The following is a 24,972-nucleotide window of genomic DNA, read 5'->3' as shown; positions in this document are numbered from 1 at the left end:
ATGTATCTCTTGCTTTGGCTCGTTGCTACCATACAAATTAAAAATACACTGACTGTTTTCATTAACAGGTATGCCACAGCCACCTCGTAGCCTCATTGTGTCAAAGGTTATAGGTCGCCATGGAGCTGTCTTGACCTGGCATCCACCTAACCTTGATGACCTAGGTCGTAGCAATGGATTGGAGATTGTGGGTTACAAGATCTTTGTCAACAGACAGCAGAAACAGCTAGTCACAAATGCTCATCTTACAAAGGTAGGACTGATTATGGAGGCAGTTTGGTCTGGTTCATTCCTTCATGATCATAGCACTGGTTATGATCAAAAGTAGGGACCAGACTATTTTAAAAATTTGTTTAGCCATGATTTGTTTAGTTCACATTGATTTGTACAATAATCATGTCAAAATTGGTGTCATGGCCGAGCAGTTTAGAGCATCAAATTCAAGTTCTGGTGATTTTCAGTCGTCAGAATGTGAGTCGATTCCCGGTCATGACACTTGTCTCATTGGGCCGTATTCATAAAAAATAGCAATTGCTTTTTCTAGGCTTTTGCTTACATCTTTGTACAAACATCTGTATAAAGATGTAAGCAAAAGCCTAGAAAAAACAATTTTTTTTTTTATGAATACGGCCCATTGAGCAAGACACTTCATTTTAATTGCTTCGCTTCACCCAGGTGTATAATGGGGTATTTGGAGGGTAGAGGTTGATATTGTGTTTGAAAAAGCGTCCTGGAAGCCCAGGGATGTTTACTCCCTAGGGAGCTGAGAAAGATTACAGGAATGTTATTGGCCAAATGACCAGGGGTGGATTTCACAAAGTTAGTCCTAACTTAGGACTAGTCCTAAGCAATGCTAAGAGATAGGACTGGTCCTAAGTTAGGACCAGTAACTCATCCTAACTTAGGACTGGTCCTATCTCTTAGCATTGCCTAGGACTAGTCCTAAGTTAGGACTACCTTTGTGAAATCCACCCCAGGGCACTTAAGTAAAGCACATTGATACATTTTTGTAAAATGTGCTTTGTAAGTATTAGTTATTATTATTTGTATTATTATTGTAAATGGTCACATGCCAGCATTTGTATAGGCCAGAATCAAGGTTGTAGCTAGGGCAAATTGGATGCCGGCTAATTTTGTCGAGAGCGTAGTCGAGAGGGTGGGTGTACATGTAGGGGCAGCGTAGCGCCTCACAACCCGGTGGGATCAACAGGGGCAGCGTCTTTGGAAGCTGAAGATTTTTAGGTTTTGTTTAAGCTTTGATGGGTTCCCCAGGCTCTCTCTTGCCTATTTGTGCCTTGACATAGCCATTGTCAAAGGAAAAAACATGTCGAGAGAGCCATAGAAAATAAATACTTATTAAGTTTTAAAGTAAAATGTGAGGGTAAAATAAATAAAATTAATATTCTGTTTACGATTTAAATCCCATCACAAAATAGGGTAGGTAGACTACTAGGCAGAATTTTTGAGTGTTGAATTTATCAATTGAAAAGCTTGCAGTTGCATGTATTCATCAGAAGGCAATGCAGAGTGGAGAGACAAGTTCAGAAACGCAGGATGACGGGACACATGTCCGATCACTGCCGCAAAATCTAGACTATTCCATTTCAAAAAGGAGCACATTAGTAAAATAGAAAAGCCATGTTTCACTGATTTGTATTCATTGACAATTTCTCAACGATAATTTCTCATTCAATAAACTCAAAAATTGATTCTTGTCTTTTCATTTTTTTCCAACAAGTATTAATAGACAGGAAAATCATCTAAATAAAATTCTAAATAAAAATTTAATGCAACTTCGACGACTCCACCAACATGGTCCGCCCATCAGAATAACTTTGTTTTCAACCGCCCGCCGGGCGATTCAACCAAAATTCTTGATCGCCCGCAGGTTTTTTTCACTAGCCTGCTGCATGTATGGTACCAACAAAAATTGAAACTAAAAAAAAATATTTAAATAAAAACACGGAAGTGAAGTCCCTAAAATTGGATGATTTTATCTCTTAATTTATGCCCTAAATTATCAACAACCATTTGAATGAACTTGTTGTTTGAGAATTGTTTGTTTTGAACATGTTCTGATCTCCGTTTGCAACAAAATCTTCGTGAATCAACGATCGGTCAACAACACACATTGAGAAATAATTCAATGAACTTTGGCCCGCAACGCCCTCTGTTGGCAGAAGTTGTCCATGTTACTAGAACTCTTCCAAGGCTGTGCATTGTGCCTCAGTCTGCAGGCGTGATGCACAACGTTCGCCAATTCTTTACTCCGTTCGTGAGCGTGTGTTGTGAAGAAGGCTTGCCAAGAAGATCATGAATATGGATTTATTAACAGCCATCAATGGCCAATCACAGCATGCGGAATCTTGGTTAAGATGGACTTCGGACTGTGTGTGTTATGTGCTGTGCATGCTGCATGAACCAGTGGGCGACCGTGTGGGTATTACCATGTGGTTTTGTGCATCATGGATACTACACGCATGCCGGAGATTGTGCGTGCTTTTTTTAGTACTCCATGAACTCGCAGCATTCAAGCGGCTTATTTTTAAGCAACAATCGCGGAGAACATCGCGGTTTTGGAGAGAAAATTGTTTTGATTGTTTTTACAGAAATAAAATACACACCTACTTAGGAGTTGTACAGGATTGTTTTCTTTATTTTTCACTTATTTCAATGGCATTTAAAACAGTTTTACATAAATTTATGCCGGTCGGAGTTTGATATTTTTTGTTGGATCTCGGTCGGCAAAAGCTGGGGCCGGTGATAGCCGACCGGCTCCGACCGTGGTAGCTACAACCTTGGCCAGAATATATTTTGACTTTGGCATTTTTTAAATTTGTATTTGCTCTTGACTCGATGCAGCTGTGATGTTACATAATGTGCATTGGGAGTAATACCATTCCTGTATTACGTCAAACATTGTCAAACCAAATTGTGGCAAATTTTTCCACTTCAGTTATTATGCATGAATGGTTTTATATTGCCCTCACTGTATTAAGTATATTAAAAGTTCATTCAATTATTTTATTTGTTCATTCCAATACCCACAGGCTTTGGTGGATGGCATCAATCTACGCACTGTCCAAACATTTGGGATCCAGACTGTTTCATCTACCGGTCAGTCATCGGCCATTGTAGAGACAGAGTTTGAAGATCCAGGCATGTTATCATCATCATGGTCTGACTCTGCTATGACTGAATCATCAGTGGGAAATGGTACTGTCACATCTCAGGGTTCGTCTGTTGTGAGTGAAGACTTACAGGAAAGACTGGTACGAGACTTGTTTTAGTTGTTATTGATCTGTAAGAACCCATTTATGTACAAAGATGTGTTAGTTTTGTTATGAGTTGGTCATGAACACACCTTGGTCATGAACACACATTGGCCATGAACACACCTTGGTCATGAACACACCTTGGTCATGAACACACCTTGGTCATGAACACACCTTGGTCATGAACACACCTTGGTCATGAACACACCTTGGTCATGAACACACCTTGGTCATGAACACACCTTGGTCATGAACACACCTTGGTCATGAACACACCTTGGTCATGAACACACATTGGCCATGAACACACCTTGGTCATGAACACACCTTGGTCATGAACACACCTTGGTCATGAACACACCTTGGTCATGAACACACCTTGGTCATGAACACACCTTGGTCATGAACACACCTTGGTCATGAACACACCTTGGTCATGAACACACCTTGGTCATGAACACACGTTGGTCATGAACACACCTTGGTCATGAACACACCTTGGTCATGAACACACCTTGGTCATGAACACACCTTGGTCATGAACACACCTTGGTCATGAACACACCTTGGTCATGAACACACATTGGCCATGAACACACATTGGCCATGAACACACCTTGGCCATGAACACACCTTGGCCATGAACACACCTTGGCCATGAACACACCTTGGTCATGAACACACCTTGGTCATGAACACACGTTGGTCATGAACACACCTTGGTCATGAACACACCTTGGTCATGAACACACCTTGGTCATGAACACACCTTGGTCATGAACACACCTTGGTCATGAACACACCTTGGTCATGAACACACATTGGCCATGAACACACATTGGCCATGAACACACCTTGGCCATGAACACACCTTGGCCATGAACACACATTGGCCATGAACACACCTTGGCCATGAACACACATTGGCCATGAACACGCGTTCTATTTTTTTGCATCCCTGTGGAAACATCTTTTTTAACTTTCCTTTGTCCCTATAGTTCAGAACCTCCAATAGACTTTATCTTCAAGTACGCACTAATCCTCCAATTAGATTCGCAGAATGCAGTGGTGATAAAAACCTATATTGCACGGCTAATATCACTATATCTTGTGTGTTCTATGTCACGCGCCAAGTTTGCTTGAAGATAAATACGTTATCACACGCGCACTCGTGGAAGTATGGATAATATAGCACTTTTGCGTCCCATATCCAGCCTCGTTAAAACAGCGCTTTGAAACAGTGTTAAAGCGCTTTATAAATGCATTTAAGTTTTAAGTTTTTTAAACGGGATGCAGAAGCGCTTTATTTTTCCGTATTCCACTCACGCTTGTGTGATAACTTATAATGTACACAATATTCCTTATGAAGCACCCCAGTCTTTAGACTTTCCCTAAGGAGACCTTTTGTGTTCCCTTTCTGTTTTGTTCTAGGTTTCCATAAGGTAGTGAATATGAAATCACACCTTTGGTCATTATATCACCCTCAGTATTGATTTCCAATGGCCTTTTTTCTTTCTTTCTGTTTGGTTTGGCAAAATTTATGATAGTACAGCTACTGCTGTCATTTAATATCATTATGAATGAGAAAACCCTCTATCAGCATCTAAGAATGTGTTTTTGACTGTTGTTTTCTAATCAGTTCATGGCGGTGTATAACTACAACCCAGTAGAGCATTCCCCAAACCACTACCCTACCTATGAGGTGGCCTTCAATGAAGGTGATATTGTGACTGTCTTTGGCTCCATAAGATCTGATGGTTTCTACCAAGGAAAGGTTAGTTGTGTTTCCTGTACATTAATAATATTAGTATCATACTTTATAGAGCGCCATGTGCGAGGGACTAAAGGCGCTTCACAGAAAAACAGAAGGAAAAACTTTAAAAATCTAAAAGTAAAAAATACTTTGAGTCCAGCCTTAATAATAATAATTTGGGGGGCTAATCATCCTTACTCGCAGCTTAGTGCTGAGTTGCGAAGGACGCGACTACAACGTGTTCGAGAAGCAGGCATGCAAGGGCGCCTTTGGCTGCCAGCCACATCAACCCATTATGACCATGGAGCATAGCCAAGATCGAAAGTGTTTGATCTTTCCCGAGGGAGGAAAACCGGATAGTCTGGAAAACCCTCGTGGCACAGCAGAGAACCAACGCACAACTCAACTCACATATGGCCCCGGCCGGGAATCAAACCAGGGTCACCTTGGTGAGAGGCTAGTGCTTTACGCACACGCCAACCATGCCACCCAAAACAAGTACTCGAAACAAGTTGTTAAAAACTCAGCCAAGAGACAATAACATGTAGCTACAAAATATAATAGTAAAATTATGTAAACTGGTTGAGGGGAGAGGTTACCAGCACGTACACCCTTCACTATGTATAAAGAGACTATTTTTTGTTCCTACAGGTGCGAGGCAGGCGTGGATTAGTACCATCCAACTTCATTGAAGAAATATCCATGTCAGGCTCTCATGGCAGGAAGGTAAATTGGGATTTTCTATAAAAAGAAAACGCAGAGAGAAAGAACACATTTTTAAATCAAAAATTAGTGAAGACTCCATACTTAGTACTGAGTGTAAGATAGCATTGCAGATCTTTGGAGATATTATTTGGTTTGATGTGTACCAATACACCAATACTCAGTACTTTCCCGAATTCAGTGAAACACTAATCAACAGGTGTACTCCGGTGGGGTTCAAACCCACAACTTTTACCTTGGTCTAGTGGTAGTTTAATAGTTCTTCTTTAATAGTAGCCCCTTACCAAGAGTGTTTTTAGCCTTGTTTGGGAGAACTTGCCTATAGAGGCAAAGGTCGCGGGTTCGTATCCCCTGTGAGTATTATGCCTGTGGGTTTTTTTTCTTCACAGAAATCGAAGATAGTATTGTTAATTACTTGAAAATTGTATTGAAAATTTAACATCTATTTTAAAAATCATTGGATATGTTTTATTCTTTTTGTATTAGAAACACAGCAATTCAAAAACTCAAAAGAATGGAAGTGGTGACTCACACCGTCACAGAGAGGGCGACAGACGGGCGAGCAAAGAGGCTGCGAGGACTTCAACAAAGACTTCTGGTAGGACTAGGGAGGATCAGAAACGACACGGTTCAGCATCAAGAGTTTAAAATGCTTCACAGAAGACTTTCCATCTGGACTTCTTTGTATGCACAGCCATTTTGTATGTCAGTCACAAAGGTTTATTTAGAGGAGCCAAGTTTTAATTAAGTTTTGTGGTGCACTAGTTTTCCAAGAGTCCTCATGAAAATGGGGAACAATTAGAAGTCTCTGGAACCTCTGTTTAAATTGTGTAAAATGTCATTTTATTTTATACTCTTTCGGATTGAAATTTAAAACATGACCTCATCTGTCCAACAAGTCAAAAGTTCAATTCAGTGCTGTTTTTATTTTATATCATCTAATACAACAAATTTTCTGTCTAAAATGCAGACCAAATTTTTGAAATACGAAATCGTCTACCGTTTTTGGATTTCTACCAAAAATACACTGACATTTTACACCGATTGACCCTGAAGTTAGAAACTTTTATTTATGTTTTTCCCCCATTTTCATAAGGACTCTATCTTTTGGAAAATGGGAACATCACAGACCTAAATTCGGCCTTGTATTGGCGAAACAAAGATCTGCTGGGAATTATTGTATACACTATTTTGACACTATTAATTTTGCGGTACGTACGACCAACTCACAAGGTTAAACCCCATAAGTTGGTATGCACGGCAGACTAATAAAACAATGGAATTACCAAAACAATTAAAGAAAGGAAAAACCAGCAAAAAGACAAGGGTTGAAACATTCTGTGTACAGTAACAATTTATTAAATAATTTATTTACAAAATCAAAGCTTACAAAGGGTGTTGGCATAAAGTAAGATTCGGTCAAAATCAATGAAATTAGATTATTTAAAGTTGTGCTCAATCGACCCATGAGTGCTCGGGAATGGGGAGTCCGGCGCTTACCACCGGTAGGTAACCTTCGACAGTACGGTAGAACATCATTTCTACCTCCATGGTTAAGAGTAGTCAAAGAACCCTCAGTACCAGGCCTAGTCAGTAGCGCCATCAGACACATCACATCCCCGAGGTTTGCACCGGTCAGCATCCCGTCCCGAGCTTCACAGAATCGAAAGAGGGTGCGGCTATGGCATGCATTAGCTTATATTCCACATAATTTCTCAAGCATTAAACGACTTAAATGAAAGTAAGTGCCATTAACAAAGCGCACGGGTGGGGAAAGTAAAGAAAGGAAGATGTTGCTCAGCGAACACACTATAACTATAACTGTTGTAATCTAGGCCCAATTTCATAGAACTGCAGAAGCACATAAATTAGCCAAGCGCTAAAAAAAAATTGCTAAGCAAAATTAATTTGTTCTGGGTTTACCAGCCAAAATACCATATTATAGTTTGTGACATGCTCCCTGCTTACATGTTTTTGTGTTTAGTATACATTTGTTAAGCAGTATTTTGTGCTTAAACAGCTCCATGTAATTTGGCTCAGGTTCATGTCAGACAACTTGCCTGTCATTATATTCACAAACCAACAATTGCCTGCTCACTAAAATGAGTAATTAGTTTTGTGTTTACTCAACAAAATAATCAGTTAGTAACATGCAGTTGGTGATAATTGCATGATGTCAGCAGTCAATGACATCAAGTTTATCTCAAAAATGCTACCACATTTGGAAAGGGAATTTCATCTACAACTAAAATATGGTTGGAACAAAAAGTGGGTTCCAATTACCAAATGTATACAATCCCTTTAAAGTTGCGAACTGAATAATGAGCTGTTTGTTTATTGATGCGAGAACATAATAGTCCTCTAAGATTTATCAATTGTTTGCACAAATAAAGATTAACTGTTGGTAAGTTGAATCTCTCTGACATACAATGTGCTTTTTTGTTCTAGTTATCATTAATTTGTAATATTCTACCAAAATTAGGTAGGATATTCCTGTCAATTTACGTAATGTTCGAGTTTCATCTTGAATAGAGTAAAAGTAACAGCAAGTCTGTTTTTGCTTTTATTTTTAAATAATATACAGGGTTCAATTTTTATTTTATTTATTTATTTATTTATTTATTTATTTATTTATTTATTTATTTTTTATTTATTTATTTATTGTTTTTATATATATATATATATATATATATTTTTTTTTTTGGGGGGGGGGTGGGTGGGGGAGTCCACAAGAGCTGCTAGCCCAGAGCTTTTACTGGGCCTGAAAATTTGTTACAAGACCAGTTTCACATTTGAGCTGTTTTAGAAAAAGCAGTAGGAGAACATTTATCTTATTTTGTATTACTTCAATGAAAAAAAATTGTATTTAGCGGTTCAAAAACAAGTTTACTCGCCCGATGCTTATACTAGTTTGTTTTGACCCCTGATCTATTTTTTTCTTCTATAACATTATCATCAAATTGGTACAAGTACATTTTATAGAATGGCAAAGATGCCTTCAACTTCAAAAGAGAAATCACAAAACCCTAAAATTATTTTGATATTCTTCAGTAAGTTCTGATGATTTGCAGTTTTTAATACAAGGAATCTTAATGGTTTCTTTTTATATATTTATTCGTTTTCAAATCCCTTTTAAAAGTAACAAAATACATGTATATGCTGTAGCACAAAACCGTCCAATGTCGCGCAATACATTAATCTATTTCGACAAGGTTTTAGTTATTCAACAAAGTTTATAATATAATCTATTTGTCCGTCCCGAAAGTGTTGTTTTTCAAGGTTGCCAAACTCGGTCCATCAATTACATTTTTGCTTAATATTATACTATAAATAAAAGTTCACTGCCTTTTTTGTACTTTTGCTACTAACAAAAATGTAGTCGTTATGATTAAATGAAAAAAAGATAGATGTACAAGAAGAGGTTTAAATTGTTGACCTGCCCTTTGGAAAGAGATTTTTAAGTTGTTCGTTTTTCAAATACAGTGTTTTGTATTTAATTTAGTTGTATAATATTCTGATGCATTATCATTAGTCATAAGATATAAACTAATTTGTAATGTTTGTGATAAATTTGTTGTACCATGAAACATTTGTTAGGCGTTCTCTTCGATACTTTAAGGCTATAACATGGGGGGTTTTTTTATAGAGAGAAAAAACAATGATCAAATGAGCAGAGGCAGCGAATGACTGTGATATTTTTTTTTAAAGTGACATCAGGATTCAGACATTCTTTTTGCTAAATGTTTTGGACCAGCAGATGTCAATGATGTGGTGGTTGCATATGTTTTTAAATGTTTGAATCATAAGTGACAAACCAAGAAGCCATTTTATTCATCTATGTTATTTTGGATGGATTCCTCATTTGGGAGGAATGATGTTGTGCTTTTGTGTAGTTATTCTTTCATAAAAGTGTAACAGATAAATCTGGGACAAATGTAATAGGTGTTGTGTATAGTGTTTAATGTTGAAATCAAGCCAGAGTTTGCATGGTACATGTATTTTGTATTAATTTAATTTTGGCGCTAATGACCAATCATTAAAACGTGACCTTAACTTATGCCTCTTTTATCATTGAAAAAGTGCCTTCATACAGAACCAAATAATAGAGTATATATTTGTTTGCAATCATTTGAAGACTTTGATAAAAACAATAAAGTCAATAAGCAAAATATAATTTTACATCGAAAAATTAATTTGTGTAAAAAATGTTTGTCTGATTTTGAAATTCATAGTAGTAATCAATGGAAGCTGCCATTTTGTTTGTATGTGTTTAATTGTGCAGTTAATTATTTAAGAGGTTTCACATAAATTTCCTGAAATGCATACATATAATTTGGCTCTTTGTGATTTTCCTTTTATAGCCTTGCTCTCAGTTTTTCATAAAACAACATTATTTGACAACATGCGGTTGATTTCCGGCGACATTCATTGTTAATATTGTGACTTGAACATGTACACAAAAACAATTCCTACACAAACCGTCTGTTTTGAGTTGTTTTTGTTTGGAAACTTTAATCCCAAATCCATTAAAAGATGACAATTGATTACTGAAAACAAGACAGACCATGCAGGATGAAATACATCATTGTAAATGACCATAGTAAATAACAGTGCCTCAATTATACAGTTGGTCACTGTTGGAATAGCCTTAGATCTGGACAGATTCTGGAAAATGAATTATGTCCTTGGTCTCATTACTTACAGTTATCAGTTAACATGGTGTGAAAATACTGAAAATTGTATCCACATGATAAAGACGTTTGATCAAACAAACGGGTACAAATAAAAATACATTCACTTTAAATAGACTTTAAATCCCACCCGGTTCGAATCCCACCGAGTAACATGCATGTGATATTTTTTTCACAGGACTCGGGGAAAGTACTGAGTATACAGTGCTAACACACATCGCTGTATGGGTAAAAACCAAAATTAATATTCTTTATCCCCGATGCAAATTTAACATCTATTATATCGTTGAAGATTTCGACTTCGTCGCGGTAAAATTATCAAGAACCAGGCCTCGTTGGGATTAAACCACTAGTTGAAAACCTCTTCACCACACATTGATTCCCTTATTATTCAATCACTCTGAGTATCCCCCATACCTCCAGTATAGTTTTCAACCTTTAGTGCCAAGGCATCACGGCCAACTTCTTTCAATGCTTTTACAAGAACCTCTGTCATTCTTGCAACACCTTTTTGTTGCTTCTGCCGCCATGCTATAAGCATGCTAAATTTTTGGCCATGGAAATCACCTTTTGAGTTCGCTTTGAACTTGTCAACTTCATTATGTCTGAACCCCAGGCAGCGTGCCAGTCTTTCCCACTCTACCCCAACTTCATCAGCAATACGATCCAGATGTATATCACTCATCGGTCCTCTGTCCACTGAAGAATAAATTATTCAAATAGAAAAGTACAAAGTTAGTTTTTGGTATTCGGCAAATAATAGATAGTGCTATAAAAAGTAAAATTGTTAAGGTATAAAGCTCAAAATTGAAAATTGTGTTTAAAGGCAAAGTATACCTTTCGTTTTTGGAACCAGTCAATTGTTTCAATCCTACATAAATGTAGATAAATACAATAAATCTGGAAATTTCATTTCTAAAGGAGGTTGCGTTTTTGAGATATTGCCGAAAAGCCAGAGCGGACATGCCCATTCAGGAATAATTCTCCCTAATAGGAAAACACAGTCTGAAAGCGTTCCTCTATTCCCCTTTTTTTTAGATAAAGAGTGTTATCTTTTTCCATACCGTAGTACTTTGAAGTGAAATGACCCCTTCTTCAGTTCGTACCGGAAGGTCAAAATGTGCATTTGTAAGATGTGACATCTTGACCATGCTATGTTAAATGGTACGGTTCTCGTCCGCTAACCAAAGTTAAGCAACGTCGGGCCCGGTCAGTACTTGGATGGGAGATCACTTGGGAATACTAGTTGTCGTAAGATTTTTTTTTTTTTTTTTTTTTTTAACCATACCTTTTGTTTAGTCTGTGCTCGAGGCGTTATCAGCATACATTTCCCATTTGGTTAGTTAGTCAGTATTTCATAATTTCATATTTCCTCAACCACAGAAGCTGTTTTGATTATCTGTACATCATATGAAAGGGCTTTGGGTACTTCACAAAAATGAATGTTTCTTGACCATTTGACCTGTCTCAACGGAAGTGCATCTACATGCTTTAAAAAGGTGTTATTTCATGGATTTGTCTTCTTTTTTATTGTCCACCAGGCTTGTATTTTTGTACTCCAAGAAGCCGAACACCTTGTTTTTGTTACGACAAAAACTTAAGTCTAGTTAATTTCTTATCTTTGCCAACAACCACCATACTTCTCCCTCTCACCAACCTGGAGCTATGTCCCATTCAAAGAAGGACGAAACAATAATGGTACAGTGTCTGGCCCATAAGCACACAAATTTCAAGACCACACTCGAACCTACACTCTGCTAATCAGAAACGCCAGATATTGATCCCAGTGTGTATGACTGCTCAGCCACAACAAACCATTATGTCCATATCATCTTACCTGTGTCATCCAAGTCTTGTGCAGCACTGATATCTTGTTCAAACATTGCTTTAAACTGACGGGTCGATATCTCAACTTGCGGCCTCTTCTCTATTCTGCAACTAACACTTGTCTTTACCAAGCAGTCATCAAGTGGAAGGAAGTGTATAGACCCACGGCCGCAGGTACATGCAACAGCAAGGCTGTAGCTGATACGCTTGATCCAAAGATCCTTTAGGTTTTGAAGCTCATTTTTCACAAACTCAAGCACCTGTTTGATGAAGTATAAAAACACAATTGACAACAAAAACAGGCAAGAGGATCAACAGAGAGGTCGGAAACTAGGATGAACATGCCCACCTTCTTAAAGGCAGGTATACTTTTGGTAATTGTCAAAGACCAATATCCTCACTTGGTGTATCCAAACATGTGCCTATGTCGGGAAATGGAATTTACCCTCAATATATTTTATAGAATTACTATAATCTAATTATCTTTGCTTTCTAGATGAACGTTCATTACATAACTTCACCCAAAATCCTCACAAAAAGAGTATCAAAACTGCTGACCAAAAGTTATTATGTCCACATGTTTCCGCTAGGGTAACATAAATATATAATATTTTAATACAAAGTGACCACCTGAAGGCAAGTTAATCATAATGATTTCCTTACAAATCCACTGCTTAAAGACTTTTTCCACCAGGGTGACTTAAATGTATGGAAATACAGAGTGACAAGCTAATTATAACAATTTCTATTTAAACTCATTGTTTTAAGGGGGTTTTCAGAGAAAACCCACTTCCTTATTGCTATATATTCTCTTGGTTGATTGGAAAGGTTTAGTGTCCCTCAAGGACTGCTAGTCCTGAGCCAAAGGACTGCTAGTCCTGAGCCATGACCTTTACAGTGACTTTATGGGTCAAGTTGAGGTAAATTGATACAAGGAGAAATTCCTTTTTGTCAGAAAAAGAATCTTAAGGTACACCATCACAGGATCGGTGACCAATGTCAAAGTCAGCGATTAGTTGACCAATAGCAAACATCAAATTCAAACTGAATTGTATACATATTCAGTGAACTTTTAAACTAACCAATCGGAGATTGGTCTAGCGTCAGTGACTTAGCAAAGAAGTCAATGCACAGAGGATCAGGAGTCATTCCAAATTGCTGAACTCGTTTTCATCCAATCTGAATTCGTGAGGAGCTTTCTTATCAGGGTGAGTTTTTGATCTTAGATGTTTTTAAGTTGTTTCGCTATTCCTATTGGTGGGGAGCGCATCACCTTAAATGTGAGTTAATTTTATTACAAATGTATAACTCTTCCTCAAGAAACTTGTGTTCAATCCAAATATCTAGAATATTGTAAATGAGTTTATGTTAACCTTTCTTACAATAAGGAGAAACAATGTTAGGTTTTACCGCTGTAGACTGGTTGTTTTTGTTGTCTCACGCTTCAATTGTACTGAGAGAGACTCCATTTTATTCTGGCTGATATGGAAGCTATATAATTATATAGCTTCCATATCAGCCTGGATGGTCGTGCTAATGATGATGTGTTAAAAGAGAAGCATTGGCTGAAAGTGTTCAGGTTAGCTTCTAACTTCTTGTATTAACTTGATTATTAATATTTTTGTCTTGTATTTCTGCTAATTAAAAGTGGTTTACAGTTAAACTCTACTTTGAGAAAAATGGTTTTGATTGAGATTTGTTAAGTCAAATTGCTTTATTTTGTGGTACACTGTAATAATCTTGTTAATGTTTATTGTATCACACTGTACTAAAGTTCAAAGAGTGTAACCATTAGCATCATAATGTTTTCATGTTGGCCTTGTGCATGTAGTAATGCATTAATCCATATGCGAGTCCTGGGTTTTGAGGACAAGGACGAAGCTCTAACAACTATCCAACATTGTTAGTAATTTGTTATGTATAAGTAATAGTGACTGTTTTATGGTTTGTTTTGATTCTCAGTGAAGGTTGTTCACAAAGTGACCTTTACACTACTGGTGTACTGTGTTTAGCTCAGTTTATAATGTTTTCTATGTTTTACTCTCTATTTACAGGGGTCTGTTTTTACACTAAGGTCTGTTTTAAACTCCGTTTGAGTTTGTTTTCTATATTAAGTTGTTTTGAATATCGCTTTTGAGTCTAGTTCAGATCCAAGTCAGGTCTGTATCAGTTTGAGTCTATTTGAATAAAGTCTTTGAACAGTTGTAAGTCAGAACAACTCTTTTGTGTGCATCTGTAGAGTCGTATTGAGTTTACCCTTTGAAACCCTGCGTGAAACCACACTAAACCAATAATCTGAGGTGTGATTATTATATGACACCTACGACACCTAAAATAACAAATGAAAGAAAAATTGGATTCAATTGGACATTTAAGTTGCACGAAAATAATGAAAGAAAAAACACCCTCAATTGTTGCATAGCATTGTGAGCTTTTAAGATGCCTGATAATAAGGGCTTCGTTGCATTTAAACAAAAAAAACATTAAATACACTTGTTTGAAAAGTTGACATTGAAACAGAGAAGCAAATACTACAAAAATAATGTCAAACAGCAGTAGAGAAGGAAACACCAGTAATGAACAGACGAGGTTAAAGCAGTTTCTAGAGCTACGCTGTACCAGTTTGGTTTTGGACAGATAGAGATGTACATTACTGTTGGTGCCACCTAACATAACAAAGAAGAAGATTCCACAAACCTTTTGTGTAACCTCAGGGGATGGCGTCTTCCTTCTTTTAATCTTTTCTTCCTTTTTGCGTCTTTTTGTGGAGCCATGCTCTGGTGCTAATATAACACTTACCTACAAAAAGGAGTAAACCTTTACAAAGATTTGTTTGCAAAAAAGTGTGATAAAACTACAACTATAGGAACAAGTGTGACGTCCAACTGTTTTGTATATGAGTGGAGGATTCAGGTTTGCCAAATATCACTGGGAATGTGGATGAGTTGCAAACCAACACATTCATAATAAATTATTTATAAATACCTCAGACAGTTTCGCTATTCATATTGGTGGAGAGCGCGTCACGTGGGTGTGTATAAACCTTTGTTTATGACCGGTAAAAAGTGTTGAAACATGGGCGTGACACGCGAGCTTGCACCTGTTCTTTTAAGACAGTTTCTTCATTCCTATTTGTCGAGAGCAACGGCTGAAACAGTTGTGCCACATCACGCCATATGCGCGACGCGCACAGCTTTCCCTTATAAGGAGTTGTTTACCCGAGGGCCTTGACTGGGCCTAACCATTTCATAGCTGGAGGGGTGTTGTGTTGAAAGAAATCATTCAAAAATTATAATTAGGTGTTCGGGCCAACAGCCCGGAACACCTCTTATTTTTGTTCGGTTTTTTTTATTTATTGATACTTCTTCTTCTTCTTCTGTACGTCCCTTGTCCCCCTACAAAAACATCTTTCCAAACATCGTATGAACTTGAAACTTCACACATAGTTAGATATTTATTAGGAGAAGAAACCGTGTGAGTTACGTCATGATGACGTCATCAATTGTTGAGTTATGAATATTCAAAGTTTATTAATTCAAAAAATCATAACTTTTGATCTACATGAGGGATTCTTACAATCGAAACACCATCGGAATCGTTATTGAAAACTCTGTAAACGCCTTACAGACATGACCCCATTTCGATGTTGTCTTCTGGCTCAAAAAATAGGTTGGAAATTTCAAAATTCACGTCTAAAGAACAGAGCGTGTATCCCCATTGGTATGTGCATAAACATTGCACGTAGGCATACACACAACGTGTAGTGTATTAGTGGTGCAACGGAGTCACGCTCCGTTGATCATCCATAGAGCGCGAAAAAGCTTCATGAAGAATAGTCTTCCTTCAAGGCGGTTAAAACATACATGCCCATTACAATCTTTTCTACAGTCGTCAATATTTCCTAAGTTCATATTTCCAAAACTACATAAGCTATTTTGACAATCTATACATCATATGAAAGGGCTTTACGTACTTTACAGAAATGGATATGTTGGTGAATTTTTGTTGACCTTTTGACCTGTTTAAACCAGAAGTGACTGTGAAATGATTTGAAAGGGCGTTGTTTAATGCCTTTTAGGTTGAAATCATGGAGGAGTAAAGAAATATACATCCTTTGATGCTTTACCATCACAGCATACAAGTCTGGCAAAGGTCTGGTTGTAAGGTGTAACTATTTGTTTTTTAATCCAGGCTTTTACTCCCGGTAACCGAACACCTTGAGTTTGTCCACAAACTCTCAATCTCTAGTTTTTGCATTTATTTACTTTTTTACCATAATGTTGATGTTTTTTGACCGAAAAGGTATTTATAAATGGGAATCAATGTGTGGTGAAGAGGTTTTCAACTAGTGGTTTAATCCCAACGAGGCCTGGTTCTTGATAATTTTACCGATACAAAGTCAAGGTAAATTATAAAGAACCAGGCCTTGGCGGGTTTAAACCACTAGTTGAAAACCGATTCAACACACTTTGATTCCCTTATTATATAATGACAACATTTTCTATTGCACTTTATCCTAAGACGCCTCAAAGCACTTATGATGTTTATTAAGACAGGTATTTCAAGTTTTCAAATTACGAGACCCGTACCAATTGGTTTTTACAGGGTTATGTGACACAATTTTTTCCATTGACCATTAATTTTTTGAAGTACACTGGGTATTTTATGTACATGAAATCAACACACAGGACGCACCTTTGCGTCCCATAAAAAGGACAAAGCAACGATAGATAAGTGTCTCAAGGTTCTCAATTAGAAATCACCCAGGAAATCACATGCTTGTATTCCATCCTAATTCATTTTTAAGCTCTCACACGCTTAAAACATCTTTTCATTCAAAAAATTTGTTTAATTTGAGATTTATACCCAAAAGGTCTCACTTGATTGTGCACATTCCTGCAAGTTCATACCACTTGCTTTTATCCATATCAAACAATGATGATTTCAGGAGGGAATGAGGCCTGCATGGTGGTTCTGTGACATTTGGCATTTCATGGCCAGGCAGTTTAACAAATTACTTAAAAGTGAGACAAGAAAAGAGCTTATGTACTTGAATGTAAGCCAGATCATTCTTCCTTTCCATTTGGAGAACAAATTCATGTTGCACACCAACAAAGAAGCTTCCCCTATAGTATTCCAGAGCAGGATGTGTTCCTCCTAATGTCTGTGACCATCTCAATGCTCGAACAACTAGACGGTGAAACAATCCATCTGGTGGAATGAACATTTTTAAAATTCTGTTATTTTGTTGTGATCCTACTTTGACTTGTGATGAGCACTGTGTATTCTGTGCTTCTTTGGTCTGTGTATTCTGTGCTTCTTTGGTCTGTGTATTCTGTGCTTCTTTGGTCTGTGTATTCTGTGCTTCTTTTGTGTGATGAGCACTTCTTGAGCCGCATGTGATGAACACTTGTGTACTCGTAATTTGTCATTTCGGGGTCATTGCAACACATACTCAATAACTCTGAACTATTATGCAAAAAAAGTTACCTGGGAGAAAGCTTTCAAAGTCCACAACAAAATGATTTGTCGAGGTCTTTGGACCCTTCTGTGGTTGTGCTTTACTGTTCGTTGACGGTGTTCGTTTTTGCAGCATCGAAGGTACATAGTAAGACACACTATTATTGTCCTGTTGAGTTGACAAAAAGAAACACACCAATCACCAATCTTAGCAAAAACACTTTCAATAAAATTAACACTTCCCTTAGTCTCACATGGTCTCACAAGCCAACGAGTTCCCCATCAGTTATTGTTCCAATGCCCAACCAGATGACCAGTGTCTAGACTAGCTGTCTGTGTCTTTTAAAATTGATGTCTTCTTAATGACCTATGGACCACCCCCACTGACCATGTCACCATTCCTCCATGCAATGACCATGTCAGTGACCAGAGCACAGACTGACCAGTCTTTGCGTTAGTGACCAAATAACCTGTACCTAAATGTCTTATTTTCATTCTGATTCTCTCTTTCTTATCTTCTTTTTCAAACATGAGTCTACTCGATAATGAGTTGTTCTCTTTGTAACACAGCCCAAACAGAACAATATGTATTAGTATTGGCCAGCTCTGTGACACCCTCTTTATTAAGTGTTACAAAAATAAAGGGCATTCATATTGTACCAAGGTTACTTGCATTATTACAACCCCGGCTGTGCCTTATAAGCAAGTGCGTCGATCGCTACTGAAAAGTGGGGAGGACGGGCGAGCAAGTTTTAAAAATACCTTACATTATTTTCACCCATACCATTACCTTTACGTTTAGATTCTGTGTTACACGTCTTCCCGCCTATTTTTTGTTTGACAAGGAGGCGAGTTACAGGGGGTGATAATTAACAATAACATCCGATGGAGTTTGGGAATGGGTTTATCAAATTCAAACATCGTATGCAAAGGCTTTTTTAATTGTAACAACATCGCGAAAAATTATTGGGTAAAATTTCGATAATTCTTTATGTTTTTGTTTCCTTTCTTTTTCTTTTATTTTAAGATATTTTACCTTCAAATTTACTACATTTTTTTACCACGTGTGTATCAGCTGACCTGAGCCGAAATTCCCGTCCGGCGCAATGGCTCAATGCAACCCCTCTCTTTCACACCATTTTAAAACATTTTAATTGATAGGGCCTATGTATTTGCTATAGCTGTCTTTATTTAATATGTTTACTTGTATATACTGTTTTTGTGAACATTATTGTCTTTGAATCTTGGCCGAATAAATAGTATTAATAATAATAATAATGATATTTAGAAGAGCTGATCGTGCAGTATGTTGTTCTTCTCGAAGTTTGGAGTTGAGTTTTGCACATTGATATCAGGTTAGATTCTTCAATTAAAGATTTTCAGAAGCAAGGTTGTGATTGAACACTCATGTTGTCTAAATTTATCTGTGCTCTTTTTCTTGCGAAATCCCTTTGACACAAAAGCCTCATCTGAACAGTGGGCAAGCCGAGTAAGACTTTGCGGAGTAGCACTAGTGGTTGGTTGATATCCATTTTGTTTCTTTGACAACTGAGCCCAAATTGCTCGGAGCTGCTCTTATGGATTTTACTGAATTTTGTGCCTTGTGTGATTGCAAAATAAAGGTAAAACATTTTGCACGCGCGTGCACACACAAACTTCCGGATGCATCGTGTACCGAAACTTATCGTCATATGTCTGTATCAAAGAAACGGAAATAGGCCCCAAAAACCATTCTGAGCGTGGTCCATCAGAACCATGATCAGAATAAAGATGAAACTGAAGAAGACATTTCACCGTTTATCCGCAATTCTTTTATTTGAACAAACATTGTAATAATATCAAGAAAATTATGTATATTTTATACTTTGTTGCATATTTTCTAATGACAGTCAATCAAAAAGTGGAGGGACATCTGATATGCTGTCCCCCCCAAGTCTGAAAAGTGGGGGGGGACATGTCCCCCCCCCCCCCATCGACGCCCTTGCTTATAAGCCATTCCTGAAATCCTGTAAACCCCCTTGGTGTATGCAGCACCAGCAGCCGAAATGTGTGCACTCGGTGCTGATTGATTAATGATCTCTGCACCGATTTACTTCTCAGAACTGAGAAGCAATTATCGTTAAGTGATAATAGAGATCTTGATTACCTGATTGATGCGTTCACACAGTAAATCAAACTTATCCATCAGACAAAGCAGTGGCTTCTTCTTTTGGGGGAACTTTTTCCACATATGATCGATTAATTCATCGTTCAGAATTCCCTCCTCCTGCAGTCTTTGCCAGGATTTTGTAAGGCCTGACATCTGGTACCATGACAAAACATTCGGGGAAATAAACAAACAATAGTAAATTAATGATGTTAGTGCAGTTACCTGAATCTCCTCCTAGAGTGGCATGGTTGGGTTGGGGTGGCCCCGTTCATCAGGAACCTCAACTTCCCTGCCTTCCCGCCCCTCTACCAAGAGATTCATATTGTTTTTCTTCTAAAAAATATTGTTTGCGAAACCTCTAAAATACTAAGATTTAGAAAAATGCAAATGTACGTAAACCTATATCTATATCTTGCACTTCTAGTCTTGGTGAATCAGGTTCCTGTCTCCCAAATAAGAATGTATAGTTTTGCCTCTGGACACAAATTGTTTTTGTTGTTCACATCTTAGGGGATGTGCATGACAACAAACACAACTCGGTTGTTTATTTGCCAGGTCTACAATGACAATTCTGGTGGTGGTTTTTCTGGTGTGTGTGTTTTGTTCGTTTGTCTGTTGTTTACTTTTAGGCAACAATGTCCTCAGTTTTTATTCACATATCCATGATGTGATGCCAACAACAAACAAGAAACATTTCCGTCGTAATTTTATGTCAATTGGTCTGGATGAGCCCTATGAATAGCGACTTAGTACTTGGTGAGAACTATTTACATATAGAAGAATTTCAACATAGAGTTTCACTGTGGAAAACAAGTCATTGTTTTTTGTTTCTTTTTCCAAAGAATTGTGGTATTTCATCTTAACCCAATTAGGAGGACAGACTTCTTAAGCACACCTGTTCTCGAGGAGGCACGACTGTGATGACTTTCTTGAAAGCATCTATCAACCATTGAGGATCAAGAATGACAACATCTCTCAACTCTTGTTTTGTACGGTCCCCGTCTCCTCCAAAATATACAATATGGCCGAGATCGTGGTAAAATGTCAGCATCGTTTGGAGTTCAACATCTGATTTTACCCCGGAGTTTTCCCTCACCTAGTGTTATGAAAACGAAAAATATATTATGATTCTTTTAAACAACTCATACCTTCTGGTTGCAGGGGCCAAGAGAGTTTTCTATTGCAAAGAAGTCTGTGACGGTGTATCTGTTGTAAGCCTTGTTGTGGATCTATCTCCTGATTCTTGTAAATATTTCATTTATCTGTAATTTAATGCCAATCAAATGTTATTTAAAAGGTTTTGAAAGCAGGCATAGGCACCTACCGGGTGTCTAAAACAAAACTATACACTTTTGAATTGACTGCCGGGTAAAAAATATACGATTCTGGGGCAAAATGTTTATGTGTATGGACAGCTAAATGTCTCAACTTTCAAATGACACAAAAAAGTCAGGAAAATAATCCATGCCTGGGTGAGCATTGCTCACTTTGTGAGGGGTATGAAAATAGGCTGCGCAGCAATTAGCCTTCCTTCATAAGTTCATAATGATCAAATGCGATCAGTTTGGGTTTGCTGAGTGAATTTGATGGTTTATTAGGCCATTTTGTCTAATTCATGAGTGAACAGGTATTGCATTTTTGTTCTTGTAGCATTGTAACTTTCCCTGGTACACTGAGTGGTGTGATCACGGGAGTCAGGATGGGGTGATGGTACATGTTGCAATTTCCATGTTACAATTTGTGTTTTTTCACATCTGTGACTTTGACTAAAAACCTTCAACCCACATTTCAGTTATTGTAAGATGAGTTGAACATTTCATTGGCTTTTTTCTTTAAATAACCTGGAAGTGGTATCAGGAAGGCATGATCAGTTCACTAGTGTAGTCGTCAGTCCAACAGAATCAGACAATACATGCAGTTGGATTTCGATGGGTAAGGGTCAGCATTGTTTAGTCTTCTTTCAAACAAAATCAAAGACAACATGTGGTTGCATTTTGATGGGATGATTAATAAGTTGGATTTTAATGGGTTAGGGCTGGTTAAGTTGGATTTTAATGGGCTATATGGTGCGGTCCTTAGTCCAACAGAATAAAATACAAAATGCACTTGAATTAGGATGGGTTAAAGCCATTGGACCCTTTCGGTAAACACTATTGTCCAAGGCCCACACTTCGTGTATCACAACTTATATATAAAACAACAAACCTGTGAAAGATTAGGCTCAATCGGTCATCGGAGTCGGGAGAAAATAACGGGAAAACCCACACTTGTTTCCGCGCGTTTCGCCGTGTCATGACATGTGTTTAAAATAAATCTATATTTGAAAATTTATATTGTTTTACTGTTTTCTCACAAAGTAAAGCATTTCATGGAATAATATTTCAAGAGAAGTCTTTCACCATTACCTTCTGTAAACCCTGTAAATTATTTGTAAATCTGTGAACTTTCATTTTTTTTTCTGTACCGAAAGGGTCCAATGGCTTTGAGGCTGGTTAAGTTGGACTTTATTTGGTTTGACAGGGTTATTAAATCAAGGAAATCAGGGTCAACTACCGAACACGCAACAAGTTTGAAACGAAGCTACATATATACTCACAAGCAAGACTCTAGCAGGGGTCTATCAAATTCCTTCTTTTTGTGGTTAAAGTGTACATTGGCGAGACCGGTAGAGACCTAACTACCAGGCTAAAAGAACATAAACCACCAACCGCAGAGGGGAATATGACAAATCTGCCATTGCCAAACACTCCACCGATTTAGACCATACATAGATTGGGATCAGGCTCGAATCATAGCACCTGAGAGACATTGGTATACAAGGCGCATAAGAGAGGCTATCGAAATACACAGACAAGACACTGTGTCACAAAATATCAGTTATTTCATCAGCAGCATTTGGCACACTATCCTACCACCCTCCTCCTCTAACCCCCAACCTACTGACACGCCTCACTACACCCAAGGGTTTCTCACACAATGGGAAATCCTAAAAATAGCCCTGAGCCCGCCAACCACTCAACCAATCAGAGCATTGACTGACTAATATAACCCCTATAAATAAGGGGTACAGTTAATCACGATTCTATAAAAGCTAAAGTAGTAATCCTAGCCTATACCACCCGGGTAATACATGTAGTTAAAAAGCAGGACAGTTCTTTTCAGAACTGAGAAGTCTCCCGAATCCCTGAACATCTACAACCACGGTAGCAGAATAGAGCAAGACAGTTCTCTAAGAACAAACTCTACCTGGTAAGTAGATACACACATGGTGTTACCGCAAACCAAATATACAGGGTTATTAAAGTCTACATAAACCAGATATCAGTAAAATCTATAACCTCTTCCAGATTCAACACAGGGGTTCCATCATGGTCAATGCACTTAGACACTTCTTTGAGTGTGTTTTTGTCAAACTGCAGCCAGTGTAGTGGAATCTTCTCTCCCATGTATGGCTCTTTCCATACTATTTCATTGATGTGCTCTCTTAGCTGTCCAATCTATTTCAGAAAAAAACAAAACAAAACCAATATTACAATATTATTATTTTAAAGCCATTTTCTACAATAACACCCGTATTTCTTTGGTCTTTGTTGAAGTGCATCAATCTGCTTTATTGACAGGATTGAATCAAACACTCTTGGCACATAACAGTTTTGGCACATAATCAGACAGTGGTCTAATTAGCATGTCTGCACTGTTTGTTTTTTATGAATGTCAGATTTCAACTGCCACAAAGTTCCAATGTTTTGACATGATTCTTTTTAACAACTCATACCTTCTTGTTGGAGGGGCCCAGAGAGTTTTCTATTGCATAGAAGTCTGTGACGATGTATCTGTTGTAAGCCTTGTTGTGGATCTCTTTCCTGATTCTTGTAAATATTTCATTTATCTGTAATTTAATGCCAAACAAATGTTATTTAAAAGGTTTTGAAAGCAGGCATAGGCACCTATATAGTCATAACTCCAAATTACACAGGCGACTTTAAAGGGAACAAACTGCACTGCATGCGAACAAGGGGGGGGGGGGATAAAGTCACCTTTTGACAGGGGATGTTGAAAATGTTATTATGTCTTCATCATACATTGATGTGTGCCAAGCGCATTACACTCATCAGTACATTCCCAAATCCTGTGAAAAAAACCAATAACAGGCATATTACTCAGGTGTAATGGCCAAGTTTGTTAATCAGCAACTAGTTATCAACCATTTTAACCAGAACATGATTTGTGCACGAGGGCCCAATGGGACAGTTTGTGACTGCATTGGGTCAGGTATGCATCAGGTACACAACGAGTGCACAACGAGTACACAACGAGTACACAACGAGTACACAACGAGTACACATTGAGTACACAACGTGTACACATTGAGTACACAACGAGTACACAACGAGTACACAACGAGTACACAACGAGTACACAACGAGTACACAACGAGTACACAATGAGTATACATCGGGTATGCATCTGGTATGCGTCCGGTACTCGTTGTTAGTTGCATATCCGGCCTGGTTGACATCAGATTTCAGATTTTTCTCTTTTGCTATTACTTTCCATTGCTTTTGTTTGTTGTTGAGTTTATGTGAGTATCAGGGCAATGACCCCCCCCCCCACTACATCAGCAATACTGAAAGCCGGATTTATAAAGTGTCATACTTGAGACCAGAACCCATACTCTGCCAACACCAGAGCTTGAGTCATGTGCACTAGACTGCTTGGCCTTCTACAGCCTTTTTACTGTAGTACCCTCCAATCTAGAGAAGTTGCAGCATCTTTCAACACGTAGTAACTTACCAATTTCTTCCGTTCACTGTCAGGCAAGTCTGCCCCTCCAACACTGTCTCTGTGAGTTCCAACAATGAAAATTGGTGGAGATTTCTGCTCTAATCTGTTTCTGGTTTTGGAGGTGTTTTCTTTGGTATAGGTGTAGACTGATCGCATCCAGAAGTCCAAGTACTGTATTGGAGTCATTTGACATGACGTCTTCTCATTCATGAGAGAAAATAAAAAGGTTTTTAAATAAACATTGATGTGGGTGTTTATAACAAAAAAGAAATGTCTAGAGCAGTGTTTGAACCTGCAACCTCCGGATTT

The 24,972-nt window shown here is 37.9% G+C and overlaps 1 protein-coding gene and 1 pseudogene across 1 annotated transcript in view; one reads left to right on the top strand and one right to left on the bottom strand.

The window, feature by feature from the left end:
* The window catches only part of LOC139940356 (uncharacterized), a 62,567-nt gene extending 54,206 nt beyond the window's left edge, over positions 1–8,361 (top strand). Inside the window, exons 25-29 of the mRNA XM_071936571.1 lie at positions 69–253; positions 3,051–3,272; positions 4,915–5,049; positions 5,680–5,754; positions 6,238–8,361. Of these exons, the coding sequence (XP_071792672.1) occupies positions 69–253; positions 3,051–3,272; positions 4,915–5,049; positions 5,680–5,754; positions 6,238–6,399 (779 nt within the window). The 3' untranslated portion in view covers positions 6,400–8,361. The remainder of the gene's footprint in view (positions 1–68; positions 254–3,050; positions 3,273–4,914; positions 5,050–5,679; positions 5,755–6,237) is intronic.
* A 107-nt stretch (positions 8,362–8,468) lies between these two features.
* Positions 8,469–24,972, bottom strand: part of LOC139940847 (uncharacterized) — a 28,936-nt pseudogene continuing 12,432 nt past the window's right edge.

This window comes from Asterias amurensis, chromosome 8, assembly GCF_032118995.1.
Source record: "Asterias amurensis chromosome 8, ASM3211899v1".
Lineage (NCBI taxonomy): Eukaryota > Metazoa > Echinodermata > Asteroidea > Forcipulatida > Asteriidae > Asterias > Asterias amurensis.
Note: the sequence above shows the minus strand (reverse complement) of the source record. Positions and strands in the feature narration are given on the sequence as shown.